Genomic DNA, 19,549 nt, shown 5'->3' on the forward strand with positions numbered 1-19,549 from the left:
AGAGTTCTCATATTATGCACTTGTTTGGTGGGATCAGATGGTGACGAGTAGGAGAAGAAACGGTGAATCACCTATTCAGACTTTGCATGAGATGAAGGCTGTGATGAGGAAGCGATTTGTGCCTAATCATTACTACCGAGAGCTTTTCAACAAGTTGCTGAATTGGAAGCAGGGAAGTAGGAGTGTGGATGAGTACTACAAGAAGATGGAGGTTGCCATGATTCGAGCCAATATTGTAGAGGAACGAGAGGCGACTATGGCGAGATTCTTAGCTGGTTTGCATTGGGACATTCGTGATAAAGTGGAGGCGACTATGTTGAGTTGGATGATATGGTTCAAATGGCCATCAAGATAGAGAATCAACTCAAGAGGAGGGTCAACAACAACAGCAACCAGAGACCGAATCAGTCCAATTGGAGGCAATCCCAATCAGTTTCTAGTGGTTCCTCGTCAAAAGGGAACCAATGGAAGACAGAGGCACCGCCGAGAGACGACAAGAAGCAATTCTTTAGGTCCCAAACAGAGGGTGCGAGTGCAACAAATCAAGGCAATCCGGCAGTTTCCGATGGTCGAAATTGAGATAAAAAGTGTTTCAAGTGTCAAGGATTTGGGCATATTATGAGTGAGTATCCGAATAGGAGACTTATGATCATGAGAGATGACGGCGAGGTTGTGACTGATGGGAAGGACACCGATCCGGATATGCGAGTTTTGGAGAATGTCGACGATAAAGAAGAGGTTGAGGAGATTTTCGCACCTGCTAGACAACTGATGGTAGCTAGGAGAGTTTTGAGTGTTCAAACTCAATTCGATGAGAGCGAGCAGCGGGATAATCTCTTTCACGCGAGATGTCTTGTTCAAGACAATGTGTGCAACATGATTATTGATGGAGAGAGTTGCACGAATGTGGCTAGTAAAGCCATGGTTGAGAGATTGGGGCTGACCGAGGTGAAGCATCCCAAGCCGTACCGTTTGCAGTGGCTAAATGAGACCGGCTTCATCAAAGTTACGAGGCAAGTGAAGGTTCCTTTTAGCATTGTGAAGTATGGGGATGAGGTGTTATGTGATGTGATTTCCATGCAAGCGAGCCACATCTTGTTGGGACGATCGTGGCAGTTTGATCAACGTGTGACTTATGATGGCTTCACCAACGAATATTCCTTTGAATATAAGCAGAAGAAGGTGTCGATTGTTCCTCTTACTCCTCAACAAGTTTATGAGGATCAAGTGCAGTTACGAAAAGAGGCGTAGAAGATGAAGTCCAAGGAGCAGCCCGTAGTTAAAAATGAGAATGGATTGATGCATAAGTCCCTTCTTACAAGGACTAGTGATTGGAAGTGGGCCATGAAGGAGGAAATGCCGATCATTTAGTTGCTGGCCAAGGGGTACGTGAGGAAGAGTTTGAGTCCTAGTTACTTCGTCAAAATAGTGTTTGAACCTGGTGCTTGGGAATGGTTGCATATGCGCAAGGAAAGATTTCCTTTTGAAGTAGGTGACGACTTGGATTTGAAGATAAATCCTCTTCAAGAGGAGGGGATTGATGCAGCTCAAGGTTCGTCGTTAGTGTAAGAAGTTTGGAAGCAAGAGTTGAAGAAGAAGTCATTTGGAGTTGGTGGAGTTGGCACGTTGGATAGCAGCCCACGTTTGATTTACGTGCTTTTGGGCCGAAGATGGAAGACTTTATTTATTTATTTTTAGCTTTGTTATTTAAAGCCCAATAGTTTAGCTTATTGGGTTATTTTCGAAATTAGGGAATAAGGGCCTTGTTTGGCTTATTAGGGTTTTTATTTAAAGTTGTTTCCTTATTAGATTAGGTTTAGTCTTTGCCTATATAAGGCTTGCTATGTGTTGGCCGAATTGTTAGCCTTTATCAATAATATTTTCGTGAGTTTTTACTCCTCTCTTGAGAGTTATCGAATTCCTCTTGAAATTCCAAGACGAATTCATCTATCGACGTAACAGCGAGTCAACCAACCCTCGTCGGGTGTTATTCATCGTCCCCGAGTTGCTACGTCAACATCATGTTGGGGTATAGGGATTCAATCGCCTATATCATTCTGTGGGTTAGATTAAGAGGTTTTGAGATTTTCCATATTCATTCGTTTCAAGTCTTCCGTTTGCGTGTTCGTTTGAACTGACTGGCAAGGATCGTATCATTTGGTATCAGAGCCGCATTCGTATTCAGGTTACATTTTCATTTTCTTTCGTCGTGTCAAGGGTAAAATTCTAGGGTTTCGTATTTTATTTATTTTTTATTTAGGATGTATGCCGTTAGATCTGTCCGTGTTTTTCATATAACTTCCAAATTTTTCAGAGTTCCATATATCTGTTCCGTGTTTGTCCGTGTTTAAGAGTTTGGCCGAATTGTTAGCCTTTATCAATAATATTTTCGTAAGTTTTTACTCCTCTCTTGAGAGTTATCGAATTCCTCTTGAAATTCCAAGACGAATTCATCTATTGACGTAACAGCGAGTCAACCAACCTTTATCGGGTGTCATTCATCGTCCTCGAGTTGTTGCGTCAACATCACGTTGGGGTATAAGGATTCAATCGCCTATATCATTCCGTGGGGTAGATTAAGAGGTTTTGGAATTTTCCATGTTCGTTCGTTTCAAGTCTTCCGTTTGCGTGTTCGTTTGAACGGTCTGAAAAGGATCGTATCACACCGCCTGCACCCAAACGGGTACACTTGAAGGTTGACTCCGCAAGGAGTGAATGACGCGTACTTTGAGGAATTAAAGGTATAATTGAATTTATAGTACATATAAATTTATCATTATATATTGTTAAAATGTTATATAATTAAATTAACTATTTCTTTTAACAGAAAGAGTTTGTTTGGTCGCCTGATGCTGAGCCTAAGGTGAGGTCGATGTGAGAGCATAAAGCCAGCAAAAGGTACAGTGATCTGATGAGCGACTACAAGAGGAAGCTCAAAGCGAAGATCGATGCAGGGGAAACGATGGATAGACCCCTGGGCATGTCAGACGAGTTTTGGATGGGACTCTAGGCATACTGGGAGCGGGAGGATGTTCGGGCTATTTCCCAGCGAGCACATGCGAACCGAATGTTTGAGCCCGATGAACCCGGTACATGGATCAGCAGGCACGTTGGAGGGTCTCAGTCCACTCGTATCCTGCAGCAGAGTTTGGTTAGTAATTATCAAATAAGTTCATAAGTAATGATTAGGGAGTGGTTCGATTGAGAAGCTCAAACGTGTTGAGAAACAATCTAATAGATGAACATGTTAGTACATTTTGATGAACATCACAATTAGACCCTAGATCAATAAATTCTTTGAACATACCAAATATAACTGACGAACATACGAATCTATTTAATTTATTAAAAAATACGTCACCACCAAGGATCAAACCCCAGATCAAACTCGCTTTCATAAAAACTAATTGACATGTTCATCTATTAGATTGATTCTCAACTTCTCAACACATTTGAGCTTCTCAATAAAACCTAACCCAATATATATAATATCGCAAATAATAACTTATTTATCTGATATACATGCATGAACAGAGCTTGGAGACTGGACTCCCCCTGACTGTAAAGAACTATAGCACCTTCCTCCGCCTCCACATGCGCGAGGATGAATCTTTTTTGTCATCGAGGGATGAGAGAATAGATGTAAGTGTTTAAGTTTAATCAAATATTAATACATAGTGAAATGTATTTATTTTCTAATAATTATGCATTATTATGTATGAATTAGGTGGAGATTCGTTGCATTGTTGTTGAGACTGGGTGAGATAATCGGCTGAATGAGATCTTCATGGAGGTCATACAGCCCGACAGGTCACGGCTCTACGGCACTAAAAGTACCGGTCGGAGCCAGGTTAGTAGGGGGTCTACTCACAGCACAGACACTTCCGCGATGTCTGAGCAACTGTATGAGACACGGATCTCCACACTGGATGAGCGCCTGCAGAAGGTTGAGGAGGACAGGGCTACAGAATTTGCAATACTTGAGGCCAAACGAGCAGCACGTGAGGCCCTTGAGCAGCGTGTGGCTCAGTTCGAGAAGTTCATGAGACGGTCGGGTCAGCTACCTTGAGCAGCAGTTCTACGTATTTATATTTGATTGAACTATTTATTTCATGTTTTGGAACAAAATTACACTTGCACTTTTTTTTTTACATTTATGTTTTCTTGAACTATTTATTTCATGTTTTCAAACAACATTGCACTTACCTCGTTCTCCATCCCCTATTTATTGTGATTGGATTCAACGTATGCAAATGAATTCAAAATACATTACAATTACCAAATTAAAATATTAATGGTGTATAAACTAGATTGATATATAAAAAAAATATTAATTATAAATTAATAAATAAATATTTTTTCGACATAAAAATAAGGACGTACACAATTATCAAATTAAAATACTTATGGTGTATAAACTAGATTGATAAAAAAATAATAATAATAATAATAATAATAATAAATTAATTAATAAATATTTTTTCGACATAAAAATAAGTGCGGAAACAAGACCGATCAATAATTAACGACATCTCTTGGATATCATCTCGACATATTCTAAGGTTATGAATGTATGATATTGTATATTGAAATAGAGTTTAAATGAATTAATAGGTACTAGATATATCAATAATACGAGTGTTCTGTACTGGTGACCACTCGAAAGGAACTTCAAAGTTAAGCGTGCTTGACTTAGAATACAACTAATATGGGTGATCGACTGGGAAGTTCGTCTAACATATGCACTACTGTATAAATATAGAAATACTTGTGGGGTATAAATAAATAAATAAAATAAATTCAAGACAAGTAATTAGCGCCGGCCTCTGCCGCCGGTAATACTCCAGCACATCCGGCGATCGGCACCACCGCCATTCGGTCAACATTATCGCCGCCGCTAATCACCGACGGTGGCCGCCGCCGGTAAAGTCCGACGAAGTTCCATCGATCAACGGCGAAGTTCACTAGCGGAGTCGCCGCCGTTATTTATCGGCGGCGGTCGTTTGCCGCCAGTAAACGAATCACCGACGAGGAAATTACCAGCGGCAACCCTCCGCCGGTGATCGTGTTTTCGGCAGTCGCCCCACGATTACCGACGGCAAATGTTGCCGGTAATCGCACTTTTTTTGGTAGTGTTACTAAAGTTTCAACCGGAATTTTTCTTACAATTGGTTTAACTTTTATATATAATATATAAATGGTTATAATGAAAATCAAAATTCAAAATTAGAACTATGAACACTGCATTGACGTGTAAAATTAATTGCACTAAAAAAATAGAAAAAAATAAAATTTTAGTTCCCTTCAAAATTAAAAATTATGTGCTACATTCATCAATCAAGATAATGCAACTATCGTAGCTCTTCATAATCGAAAAGTTAAGAATGGTTTTTCATTATTATTTTAAATAAAAATCCATTTGAATCCCTCTCTATATTACTATATATTATATATTATATGAATTTTAGATTTTTTGTAATCCAGTAGCGTTTTGGATACCTTTGGGCCATTTTTAAAGCCCAATGAATAATAATCAAAGTATTCCGGCCCATATTCTGCTTCATGAGCATAAAATTGGCCCATTAATATTGGCGTAGGCCTACAAACCTATAAACCGTAACGATAAAATTTTCACCTATTGTCAGTCACAATATAGCATATTTGACCAATAAAAATTGTGCACAATTTATGCATTTGACATATCATAGAATTTCTTTGTGAGGGTAAATATTTAAAATATGATCAGGATTTATACAAAACTCTTAGAATTAATATATTCAAATTACAATATAAACATCTAATTCTAAACTATAATAAACATACAATATAAACTGCTTTTATGATTAAGAACAATTTTAGCGTCCAAACTTATTCAAAAATGACAATTCAGTAAAACATTACAATTAAGGACTTTGGGTTTGGGCTATGTAGACGAGATATTTTTCCTTAAACACGATATTAGAGGATCAAATTTACAATTACTGAAATATTCTGAAATGTTTGAAAATTTTATGAAATAAAGAATTTGAAGTTTGACTGCGTCTACGTTTATAATCCAAATACTATACTTACATCTTCATTTCATCCAATTAATATTTCATCATTGACTAGCTGTCTGCGTTGGACAAAAATAAAAGCATATATGAGTCAATGTAAGCAACCAGCCACTGGCAGAGGGAGACCTTAGAAGTAAACTATAATTATAAACTATATGCAATAAAGTCAACATATAAGTACAAGATTAGCAGCTTATTTAGTAGTGAAGACTTAGTGCATGGAGAGGAAAAAATATACTGTATATTTTAGAATTTGGTGTTGGATGTTCTTAAAAAAACTCAATTATATACTATACTCCATGACATGACTGTTTGTGGTGGATTATCTGAAAGCATAAATGAAAACAGAAATATACTCAAATTCATAGAACTTAATTCCAAGTATTTAGGTATTCCATAATAATAATCTCCTGTACACCCGGGTGCACCATACACCCGGGTTGACCCGTACCCAGATCCTGACCCGCATGCTAATTCAAACTTGTATCATGATTCAAATCATGTTAATGATACTATTCAGTTATACAAATGACACTGCTTATAATTGACACTATTCAATTATATAAATGACGACACTGTAACATTTTAAAATGTTAGAGTGTCATTTTCAATCTTATAGTGTTATTTAAAATATTATAGTGTCATCTACAAGCTTATAGTGTTAATTACAAGAAGTGTCATTTATATTTCTGAATAGTGTCAATTATACACAGTGTCATTACAATGTTATAGTGTCATTTGTATAACAGAATAGTGTCAATTACAGGCAGTGTCATTTGTATAACCGAATAGTGTGATTTACAAGATTTGAATTAGAATGTGGGTTTGGATCAGGATGCGGGTCAGAATCTAAATACGGGTCAACCTGAATATACGATACACCCGGGTGTACCCAAGACCACCTCTATTATTATTACCGTAGTGATCAAAGTTTTGAGGGACCATAACCCTAGCTAGTTATATATATTGGATTATCCAATTTTGAGGGACCATAACCCTAGCTACTTACATAAGAAATTTCTGCGGCCACATTGTGGCTAGCTACGTACACATTAGTTAAATAGGAAAATTTTTAATATATTTATTTTAAATAAAAAAAGATAATATGTCACTGATTAGCAATGCTCTTACGTAAAAGTCACATGAAATGTTGGACGCAAAAAATATCACCCTGAGAGTTTTGATCAAATATGGTTATATAAATGTACATAAAAATCGTGATCGACATTTTTCGTTTCAAATTGTCGAAAAATAATGGAGCATAAACTACATTTACCCCAGAATTTAGGAAGCAATCTATTTATTCCCAATTCGAAGTCGACCTATAATTATGTAAAGTTGTAAACTCATCAAAATTCATAAAGAAATGGGTAAATATCGTATTAAACCCTGAACTATATTCGTTTTTATCAAAAATACCTTAGAACTTTTGAAATGCTCTCTAAACTCTCAAAGTATCAAATACATCCCGCATCTCTTTTTCGACCACCAGAAACGTGACGTGGCTCGCCGAATGCCACAGTGTAATTTAAATTCTATTTTTTTAATCTATGTCATTTTATATTCTCTTTTTTAAATCCATGTCATTCTATATATCAAAATTCATCCTGGAAATTAAAACCCAAATATTGAAAACCATCCCAAAATTAAAACCCAAATGAAAACCCTCCCGTCCGATTCGCTCGTCAAATTCGTCGGAAACCCATTTGGAATTACTTGCAAATTCGACATGTTGTCGGTGTTTCCGGGATAATTGTGGTCGGTGGCGTCCGAGATAGGCGGATTGTGCGATGAAGGAAATTTAAGGTTTTGGGGGAAAGAGGACGAGGGAAATTGGGTGTTCCGCAAAAAGTTGGGAGAAGATGGCGAGCTAGGGCTAGTGTGGATGTGGAGAGATGGTGGGTGGCGAATTGGTGGAATCGGAGAAGATGGAGCCATGGCTTGTACGGACTTGCATCAGATGATGCTTGGGATGGGGAGTTTGGAGAGGATTACCAATGATGATGTGTGATGGTAGGTTTGTCAACAAATCTAATTGCTTCATTTTGGCGTGGGATTCTAAGCTATAGGTTGTGGTAACCACTTTGTTAAATAAATGGATCGGAGTGGCATTTATTGGAGAATTGATTACAAAAGTATGGAGAATTGAACTTCTTTCGAGGTCTCCATGGCCGCCGAGGCTGGTAAAATTGAGCTCTAGAGCTCGGGAGAAATGGAGCTGTCGAATGCAGATCTAATTTTTAAGATGGATTTTGATTTATAGGATGACATGGATTAAAAATGAGAATATAAAATGACATGAATTAAAAAAAATAAAATTTAAATTACACTGTGGCATTCGGCGAGCCACATCATATTTATGGTAGCCGGAAAAAAAAATGCGGCATGTATTTGATAAAACCTTGATACTTTGAGGGTTTAGAGGGCATTTCGAAAATTTCAGAGTATTTTTGATAAAACGGGTATAATTCAAGGTTTAATATGATATTTACCCTATAGAAATTCATAAAAAAATAAACTAATGATCGAATTTATTAAAATTAGATTTTATTGCCGAACAAAAAAAGAACAAAAATCCCTTGGAAGCATATAAAGGAAACTAAGGGTTGGGCTTCATTGAAAAAATAACGATCGAATGAGCATTGATAAATAATGTAACACATTCCACAATGAAAAAAATAATTCAATGCAAAGTGGAGAAGTAGTGAAACGCGTCTTAAATTTTAAACAGGAAATGGACAAAATACATGCATGATGCATGCATTCGTTTCTTAATATATGTATATATTTATTAAGTCAACTATATATTATTAGTAAATGACCTTTCCAAAGTAAACCACGATGTTTCATGCGAATGTAGTTGCGACGTGAAATAGAAGAAGTCGTTAAAAATAATTTACTTCAGCTTAATTCAGACAATTAAGATAAAACGTTAACTAATTAATTAATGAATAGCTATGTCCACATTAATTAACAATATTTTTGATGATTCTACTACTATATGACGTCATTCAGTAGTTTAATTCGTTATATGCATCTCATATTACAAAAAGAATGATCAATATTATCATCATCATAATAATAATAGTACGTAGGCCATGAATATGATATACTTTTTTATGAATATGTGGATACATTAAAAGGTAATAATATAATGTGACATGAATCGTCATGACCTATTTACGCGTGGAAATATAACTGTATGAAAGTATAGCAAATTTCTGATTAAGTACCTTATATATCATATTCTCTCCGTCTCATTTTAAGTGTCTTACTTTATTACGCGCCGCCTCCTTCCGCCGCCCTCCCTCCAGACTCATGCTTCAATTTCCACCACCTTGATTTCATCTATTGAAGGATTTTGGGGAAGGGTTTGATTTGATCGGAGTTGGCCTTTGATTTCCTTCCCTCTTCCCCCGTCCCGCCGCCCTCCCTCTTCCCCCATGATTTTCACCGCGATTTCCGCCGCCTCGCGCTCTGCGTAAATCCTCCTCCTTCATCGACCTCCGCCCTCTACCAGATTCATGTGGTGCAGAGCGCGCGACCTTAATTTCTGAGATTCGGCGGCCCCTTTTCTCCGACCCAGATTCATGTGGCAACAACGTTTTTTTCCTTTTTTTTAATTTAAAAGAGTTTGACAAAACGACGTCGTTTTACTACATCGAAAAATCGTCCACGTCAACAAAATTCGACAGCCACGTCACCACCGATCAAGGTGGTAGTCAATGCGGGTGCAATTTGCGATAAAATTAAAAGGTGGTGTATTCTGGGACTATTTTTAAAGGTCGTCATGTGCAATATACAAATTCGGTGAAAGTTCGTGTATTTTTCGGCTATTAACCCTTAATTTTTTCATAAAGGGAAACAAAACATTTAAAGTGGGACAATTCAAAAAGAAAAATAAGGCACTTGAAATGAGATAAAAGAGCATTTTTTAAGACGGGCACATTAGTTTACTTTTGTAAATTAGTAATAAATATCAAGGTCAATAAATTTAAAGAGGTAATGATTAATTAGTATGTTGGTAATTTTTTAATTCAAAAGGTGCTTAATCGATTTAGTGAGTACATTGCAAGTTTATTAACTCACATTAGACATTGCACCAACATATATATATATATATATATATATATATATATATATATATATATATATATATATATATTTCTTTTTGATTAATTTTATGTGTTGCTTAATTTAAAATTTTAAATAAAATTATGTACTATTTCGATTTGATGATCTCTGTTTATCAAGGCTTATATGAACTAAATTGATTTATAGTTAACCAAATAAGAATAATTAACATGAGAACTCATCCTTATGTAAGTGATCATCCATGTGAATATTGTTCATTAAAGTCCATGCAATATTACTATATAGGAGTTTGAATTGGCTAACTTGATAATGACTTTGACCCATGCATATATATTATATAAATCCAAGTCGTTTGAAAATTGTCCAAGATTAAAGAGCCACTTGGTTTAATTTAGCTAAGTTAACGTGGTGCTTCGCTGACCTACAAATATTTGCCACCGATATATTTTGGATGATTGATAATATATGATCACAAAAACTTGAGTACAATTGGGTTGGTCCATATTCAGAATAGTGTTATTTATATAGTTCAAGTTAGGATACGGGTTCGGATCAGGGTGCGGATTAAAGTCTAAGTGAGGGTGGATCAGGGTGCGGGTTAGAGTCTAAGTGAGGGTGCAACTCGGTTGTACGATACACCTGATTGTACCCAAGACCACCTCATGTATGATTGAGTATTTTTATCCTCAAAAATAGGATTTTTCCAATTTTGTTCTTTCAATAAGATAAAAATCAAACAAAACTAGCTTAAATGATGAAAATAATGAGCCTTGATATATTCCAAAGTTTCAATCCATCAAAATAAATAAAATATTAGTCTTACTATCATCTAAATAAACGCTCCTTTAGTGTATTTTTCATATTTTATTTGCTTTTAACTCAAGATTTACAAGTGCTAAAGAATTAAAAGGTTTTTAAGAAGTTGTTAAATATGATTTCAAGGACTCAATGCAACAAAGTAATCAACACAAATGTATGAAAAATATAAGACATACAGCACAAATAAGCAAATTGTGGCCTCCAAAACTAACAATATAATCATTGTTATATCGCAAATTCTTGTGTGCTCCATGGAGCATCGTGCTTGATGACACTAACACTATTTTGTTTTACAAATGACACTATCATGTTATAGTGTTAGTGTCATTTCGCGACAGTGTTATTTATATAACATGATAGTGTCATTTGTAAAACAGAATAATGTCATTTCAAGATAGTGTTAGTGTTAGTATCATTTAATGCAATAGTGTCATTTGTAAAATAAAATAATGTTAGTGTCATTTCAAAATAGTATTAATATTAGTGTTAATGTCATTTAATACAAGTGTTAGTGTCATGAAGCACGGTGCTTCATGGAACACACAAGAATGCCTCTTGTTATATTGATTATTGAGAGCAAAAATATTCTCATCATTTGACTTTAATCTCTAAAAATACCTGTAACTGTAATCATAGTTTGCCTAAACATTCCCAAAAAGCGGACCTAACCGCCAGAAATTTTCGGCGAATACTAAGCTGGTTATAATTAAAATGTTATATTAAATTTTTTAAATTTTCGGACAAGAGCCGAGTTGAGATTATCTATTTAACTATATTTATCGTCACATTACAACTTACAAGCATTGACGAAGACCAAGTAAACTGCATGAGTTGTTGGTAAGATAATGTATTATCATAAAAATTTGAGTACAATCGCGTGCATTGTACAATCGAATTGATCCGCATCTAAAATAATATTATTTATACGATTTAGATTAGGATACGAATTCGAGTCAGAGTATGGGTCAAAGTCTAAATAAGGATGCAATTCGGTTGTACGATACACCCAGTTATACCCAAAATCAGATCATATGATATATGATTGTAAAAAAAAAAAAAAAAAAAAAGATAATGTCATATATCAACCTTTTAATATCATGTATTATCAATTTATATGAGATCCCATGTTGCATTTTTAAATGAAGAACATTTAAGAATTCTAAATGGTATTTACTTTTTAGGATTAATGTTGATGAATACAAATAATATAACTAATTGCTTGTTTACTAAGAGGGATTGAAACTTTGAGATATTCCAATGTCTTTGATATATAATTTTTATTATTTGAGCCAATGCATTAGAGGTATTTTTGCTTCTTAATTATATAATTACATAAAGAGATTTATTATGTGTATTTGTATCGATTTAACTAAATACTACTAAAGTTATACAATTTTCATGACATATATACAATTTTTCAAATCAAGATTTTGATTTAAATATATCTAAAATATAAAGTGATTAAATTGAGAATTTAGATAAATAAGAACAAAAAATACATAGAGATGCCATTTAGGACATAGGATTAAAATATATTTTCATATTATTTCTAATATATATATATATATATATATGTATATATGTGATATTTAATATTTTTAAAAATATATAAATTGAAAATGCACAAAATGAGAATTTTAAGATAAATATAAAAGAAAATGTAGAAGACGCCTCATAAGATCCCGAATAAGAGAAAAATTGGAATAACTAATCGTATTTTATAGTATATGACATGGTAATATAATCCTTTATACATAAATTATCTTCAATGAAGGCACAAATTACGTTTAAATTCAAGGTACATTAAGAATTTAGAAAAAAGAAAAAGAATAATTAAGTAATAAAGCATCCCTAACATTTACATTGAAAATCAAATAGGTCCTTAACGTTCACAAATTAGGCAAATAGGTCCCTAATGGCATTCACAGTCGGTAAATGAAGTGACTTATTTATCCCAATTTATATATAAACGTTAAAGATCTATTTATCTCAATTTGTAAACGTTAAGAATCTAGTTGCATAAAACATAACGTTAGAGACCTATTTATTTTCTTGTTATAAACATTATAAGTGTATTTGTTATTTAACCCATAAGTTTAAACATGATTTAGGATTGGATCGAGCTACCTTGTACATTTATACTCAATAAATTAAGTTTCAAACAAGAAGTCGGAATCAAGTACAAATAGGTGGAAAGGTGCCGACCTTTAAAAAGACAAGCAATTTTGATAAAGAACTTAAAATTATTTTAGGACCCTTTACTTCTTAGGATTAATTTTAGTGCATAAAAATAATAAAATTAATTCCTTATTTATTAAGATGAATTTACAACTTTAGAATATATCAATGTCTTTAATCATTTTTATCATTTGAGTTAGTTTTGCATATGATTCATATCTTTATTAAAAGGATAGGATTTATAAAATACTAATTTTAAACTAATAACATTTAGTTATATATTTTAAATTAATTATGTTAAATAAACGCTCCTTAAATAGAGAAACAAATCAAGATAACAAATGATAGGTGACGAGGGTCCGAATTAGAAGTCGAAACGCGTAAACTTAAGAGGGTGAATGTCAATTATAGTTTAACGTCTAGTCAATTAACAAGAACGAGAAAGTCAAGCTTTTATAGACTATATATAGTGATAAACGTGACATCGACACACATGTGACACATGTGAAAGGAAAATAAAATGTTTTAAGAAAAATAAATCAAAAGTTAAGTATGAAAACTAAAATTGGGAAAACACAACGATCAGTCCGGAAATGAAATGTTGAAAGTTGTAAAATAAAAACAAGCACCGGCCAAGCTTTGAAATCCAAAAGAAAAGTTAATTAAGAGCAAAAATATATAGTATATAAAAGCTATTTATTGCTAAAACTATATTTCATTATACATTTAAACTATGTGAGCAACAAATATATTCGTGTATTCATGTATCCAAAGATTGTAAGATTCGAATTCATAAATTGATTATCTATATTCACCAAAAGTTTAAAGACCTTTTAAATGTTCTATTATTGTCTTCTTTATATTCCCAGTTAATACACTAAACTCTTTACTGCAAATTGAAATAAAAATATATCATGAAATCTAAAAAGACATATAAAAACTTAAAAAAATCAAGGCTATATTACACATGAGGGAAAAATTACGACAGCGCTCGCCAAACATGCTGATATAAATCTAACCGTAAATGTTCATCACAATGCAAAAATACAAATAAACACACAAAATAGATAATTTATCAGTATTTATACTAATACATATTTACATAAAGTTCATATTGTTAATTTTAAGTTACTTAAAAACAAGTCACTGATTACTCGTGTTTAATCGAGTATAAAAAAAATGATAAATGGAGTAGTAACTTTTTTTTTAGGGATGGAGTAGTAACTTTTGATAGGGTTTTACAATACAATAATGCTATTTGGACAAAATATAGTTAAATACTTTAAAAAATAAATTTATTTAAAATGTTTGGTTCAAAATAAAAAAAGATTTAGTTAATTTTATTATTTTTTCTACATTGTCTTTTTTTAATAACTTTTTTAATTTTTATTATTTTTAAAATACAAAAGCTACAAAAAGAAAATAAAAATTTTAAAAATTGTTAAGAACTTAAAAATAAAATTATAATGTGGCTAAAAAAATAAAATTAATAAAATATTTTCTAAAGTTGAACAAAATTTATTAAAATATTTAACTTTTTTATCCGATCAAATTTTATCCAAATAGCAGAGAAAAACTTTACAATATCCATATTAACCTTTTTCGATGCACATATAATGTATCCACATATAATTTATTAAACTATTTTTGGAAAGTATCCACATATAATGTAAATTAGTGGATTTGACACCAAAAAAGAAAAAAAGAATAAGTGTAAGTGTAAGTGGCGGAAGCAAATTTGAAGTAGAAAATTGCAGCAAAGGAAGGTTCTTGGTTGTGAATATAGCGGCAGCTGCGGCGGGCCCCACAAACAACTGCCACATCTCCGCCACGCCTACAATTCTACCAACTGTTTTAAACTAAGCATGAAGATAGTCGTGTTGCCGTCGACTTTCTTTTTCCATCAATTTCCTATTTTCTCGATTCATGCTACTAAATACATTATGATGATGGTGATGATGATGATGGCCGCGTTTTCTTCTTCCTCTTCTCCTCTCTGTATTTGACTTGACCATTTCTCTCTCTCTCTCCCGAGGTACAATACGGCTCCCTCTCTCCAATCAATCACTCTCCATCCCGTATATATAACTGTTGAGGATTTGCTCATTCTCATCCCCACTCTCCGCTTCTCCGATTGGGCCAGGGTTTTAATTCCTCATTGCACTTGCTCTACCACCAAGTAATTTAACCATGTTTTTTAAGGATTTTTTGCTGATTCTGTTTGTGTGCTGGATTAATTTTGGGGGCAGCGATGCCTACGGCCTCTTCGGCTTCGATGTCCACCACCGCTATTCCGATACCGTTAAGGATTTCCTCGACGTCAGGGGGCTGCCGGAGAAGGACAGTCTCGACTACTTCGCCGCCATGGCCCACCGCGACCATCTCTCCAAAGCCCGCCGCCTCGCCACCACCCCGGCCTCCAGCCCCTACCTCACCTTCTTCGGCTCCAACGAGACTTACCGCCTCTCCTCTCTCGGATTGTACGTGCTGTCAATTTCTCCACTTCATTATTTATCTGCTCGATTATGGTCTTAATTCGATTAATTTCTACTGGTTTATGAGGGAGGGCTAATTGTTTGAATTGCTACTGCTACTATCTGCCCCTAAAAGAGAGGTGGTTGAGATTTTGAAGGAATGTCACAAATTGGGTGAAAATGGAAGGATACGATAAAGTATAGTTTAGACACGCCCTTCACTTTCACTAGATTCACGAATCAACTGTTTTATAAGTAGCATCTTTTGTTGGTCCCCAAATTCGCTTGTGCACTTACAAGTTTGTCTTTGATAAGCTTTTGTGATTTTTGCTTCATTCTTCAATGGCTTCTGGGGTAACTCACGTTTTCTTGGAGATTTTGAGTATTGATGACTTAGAAACCAATTTCATGCTCTATTAGCTAAGTTAAACTGTGTTCTTATTGTCTAGAGATATGAAGGCTTCTGCACAACTAATAGTATGTAGTGGTGAGGAGAGACAAGGCATGGTGAGCTTAACAAGAAACTTCCAAAAACACCTATTTTATTCTTTGGATGCTTAGTAGTTGAGCTACAGTTCTCTCTTGAAAACTGGTTGACTCAACAAACTATAATTACTTTCTTATAATTATATCATATTTAGGAGAGTAAATTAATGATGTATAGTTCAAGTAGTTGAACTGCATCTTTGTTCTATAGAGTTCATATTACTTGTCATTTTTAAGAGAATTACAATGATAGCTCCAGTGATAAAATTATGTGCTTTTTTTTTTTATCTTTTCTTAATTTTCCCTGTCTTAAAGGGTTTGGTGTCTTAGGTATTTCCTTCTATAAAGTACCTTAAAAAGTGAATGTAAACAGTAGTTGCATCTCTTTCTTAATTATTATTGTTTTGTGTATTTGCAGTTTGCACTATTCACTTGTTTCTGTGGGTACCCCGCCCGTGTCCTTTCTTGTGGCACTCGACACGGGGAGCGACCTATTTTGGTTACCATGCGACTGTACGGATTGTGTACGTAGCTTGAACTCGACTTCAGGGAAGGTATGTCATTCCAAGACTTCAGAAATATCTACATCAACATTATCGTATTCAAAACCTACTTCCATAGAAGTTGTGATGTTATTCAACTAGCCAACCTCACAGCACCACGCCTCATACTTCTCGTTTTCTTGATTTGCATGCATATCTCTGCTCATTATTGATTTTATTTTAATGAAAACAGACTGTAGAGCTAAGCATATACAACCCTAATGTATCGTCAACTAGCTTACCCGTTCCCTGCAATAGCACTATGTGTGGAAGGACAAGAGGATGTGCGCTGAGGCGTAAAGCCTGTGCTTATCAAGAAGTGTACCTTTCCAGCAATACTTCAAGTACAGGGATATTAGTAGATGATGTTTTGCACTTGGGAACATATGAAAGTCCTCAAAAACCTGTTAGTGCCCCAATTACATTAGGGTATGTGTTTCCTTTTTTCGGTAGACTCGCTCATAACTCAAAATATTTCCTTAAATTGAGACTAAATAATATGTAAATGCTCACTTTTGGTCTCCTGGGACTGTTTTATTTTTCACAGTTATTTCGTATTAAAGCTTTAGCATGTGTCCTCGTTTCAGATGTGGAATAATTCAAACCGGTGATTTTCTTGATGGTGCTGCTATCAATGGTCTATTCGGACTTGGTATGGACAATATATCGGTCCCTAGCATCTTAGCCAACAAAGGGCTCGCAGCAAATTCTTTCTCGATGTGTTTTGGAGGGCGTGATGGAGTTGGAAGAATTGCTTTTGGCGATAAAGGAACTCCCAATCAAAAAACAACGCCTATCAACGTTGAATCATCACAGTGAGCAGTTGAATTTGTTTGTGCAAAACATGCATTGATTTATCCTATTTTCAGCTCCTAAGTCTAATACTTGCAATCAATTTCTGCTTCTTGTCTGCAGTCCCAGCTATAATGTGACCGTGACAAATATAGTTGTGGGGGGAAATTCAAGCAAGGTCGAGTTCACAGCAATCTTCGACTCTGGCACCTCCTTCACATACTTGAACGACCCAGCTTATTCTGTTATCGCAGAGGGTGTAAGTATATATATATATATATATATATATATATATATATGATACAACCATCTTTCGATTAATCCTCTCTTTTTTTTTAGCAAGTCATGAAATAATTTCTTCCTTTGCAGTTTGATTCTCAAGTAACTGAACCACGTTACCAACCTGAGAGGAAGATTATCTTCGACTACTGCTATTCACTCAGGTCAGTTGATTTAGTCAACTTCTTGGGCCACTGTATGTTTGATTTTGGGTCGTCCTCGCTTCATTATTTCCATTGCCTGCAGTAAAACTCAAGATAGCTACTATACTCCGGACTTGAACATCACGTTTAAAGGCGGAGACCTATTTTTTGTCACTATGCCAACTATTGTGATTCCACGGCAGGTGTGAAATCTTCAGTAGATTATATTAATTTATGAAATTTTTTTGAGGAAAATTAATTTATGAAATTTACTGTCAAAGAATGTGCTAAAAACTCTGATTCATATTCAGGGTGGATATGCATATTGTTTGGCTATCGTCAAAAGCGAGGATATTAACATCATTGGACGTAAGTATATTGGATTAGTTTACTTGCTGATTTGCATTTATCTCTTCGTTTTAAACCAAGAATTTATGCCTCAAGTGACACAGAAGAATTAACAAAGCATCTATATTCTGTTTAAACGATTTTTAGATTCTTGAACCTATTAGCCATCTATATGAAAGCATCTTTTGGGTCATCAGTCTGTTTCTTCTGACATTAATACTGTCTCATTTTTGCTGACGAACTCTATGAATTTTTTAAAATACTCCTAGAAAATTTCATGACTGGCTACAACATAGTCTTTGATCGCGAGGAGATGATCTTGGGGTGGTCAGAATCCAACTGTAAGTTTGGTTTATCATTCTCGCTATATTATGCATCTATTTCTACAGCCACGAGCTCGATTTAATAAGCACTCGGCTGCTGATATCAGGCTATGTTACTGCTAGTGGATCGAACACCTTACCTGTAAACAAAGGCAACAAAACGAGTGATGCTCCCGCGCCTTCCATTTTAGACCCGGAGGCCACACCTGGGAGCACGAATCGTTCTTCTGCACCATCTCCACCGCCACCACAGCCAGCAGGGCTGCCTGTTGGAAGTGGAGCTGCTCGACTCAGTTCCATCGCTAACGGACTTCTGATGGTGGCTGCTTCTCTATTTTTCTATCAATTCCTCATTCTTTCTTCATGAGATTTGCCAACGAGGTAACAGTCCCTTTTTGAGTATTCTGTTGACAAATATATACCACAGGGTTAATTAGTTTGGAAGATTTTTGTCAATTATTTGTTCTTTGATAATTACATGAAATGATCTGATATACTTATGTATATAGAAAAGGGATTGGACTTCAATAATTACACATGTGGATGGAATTGGATTCTGGGACGCTCATAGAGCATTTTGGGTTTTCCTTTCACTATTTGTATCTATTCGAATATTCTTGTATAATATTATTACATTTGTTGAAAGTTATTATTATGTTTACATTTTGCTTTGTTATGACAGTATGCATTACTTTTTGGTGGATTGGTTTATACTACCAATAAATATCCATTTATTGGGATGTATGGTAATAATGCCCTAAGTTTATAAATTTGATTATACTATCCAGGAGCATGCGATCTATACGTGTAGGTGTAGCCTCTTACTTAACATGATGAGCTTATAATTGAATTATTATATAATATTACATAATTGTTCTTAAATTAAAAATAAGAGGTATATGATAGATATAATTGATAAATATAAGTATATAATTATTGCCCTTCAAGTAGGGACATATTTAGCAAATCAAATTTTATAAAGTAGATACCTTTTATACAGAGTGTATAGGCCTC

At 34.6% G+C, this 19,549-nt stretch overlaps 1 protein-coding gene across 2 annotated transcripts; it reads left to right on the forward strand.

Moving 5' to 3' along the window:
- The first annotated feature begins 14,929 nt into the window (after nucleotides 1-14,929).
- On the forward strand, nucleotides 14,930-19,198 carry LOC130996931 (aspartyl protease family protein 1-like). 2 transcript variants are annotated; one of them, XM_057922208.1, is made up of 11 exons: nucleotides 15,001-15,183; nucleotides 15,398-15,628; nucleotides 16,527-16,662; nucleotides 16,844-17,079; nucleotides 17,238-17,465; nucleotides 17,566-17,701; nucleotides 17,812-17,885; nucleotides 17,968-18,067; nucleotides 18,176-18,233; nucleotides 18,482-18,553; nucleotides 18,643-19,198. In XM_057922208.1, the coding sequence occupies exons 2-11, from the start codon at nucleotides 15,513-15,515 to the stop codon at nucleotides 18,900-18,902; spliced, it is 1,416 nt and encodes a 471-aa protein (XP_057778191.1). In that variant the 5' UTR covers nucleotides 15,001-15,183; nucleotides 15,398-15,512; the 3' UTR covers nucleotides 18,903-19,198. The 2 variants fall into 2 exon arrangements, with proteins under 2 accessions (XP_057778190.1, XP_057778191.1); XM_057922207.1 differs by having other exon boundaries at nucleotides 14,930-15,628.
- The last annotated feature ends 351 nt before the right edge of the window (nucleotides 19,199-19,549 follow it).

The sequence above is a fragment of the Salvia miltiorrhiza genome, chromosome 8 (genome assembly GCF_028751815.1).
Source record: "Salvia miltiorrhiza cultivar Shanhuang (shh) chromosome 8, IMPLAD_Smil_shh, whole genome shotgun sequence".
NCBI lineage: Eukaryota > Viridiplantae > Streptophyta > Magnoliopsida > Lamiales > Lamiaceae > Salvia > Salvia miltiorrhiza.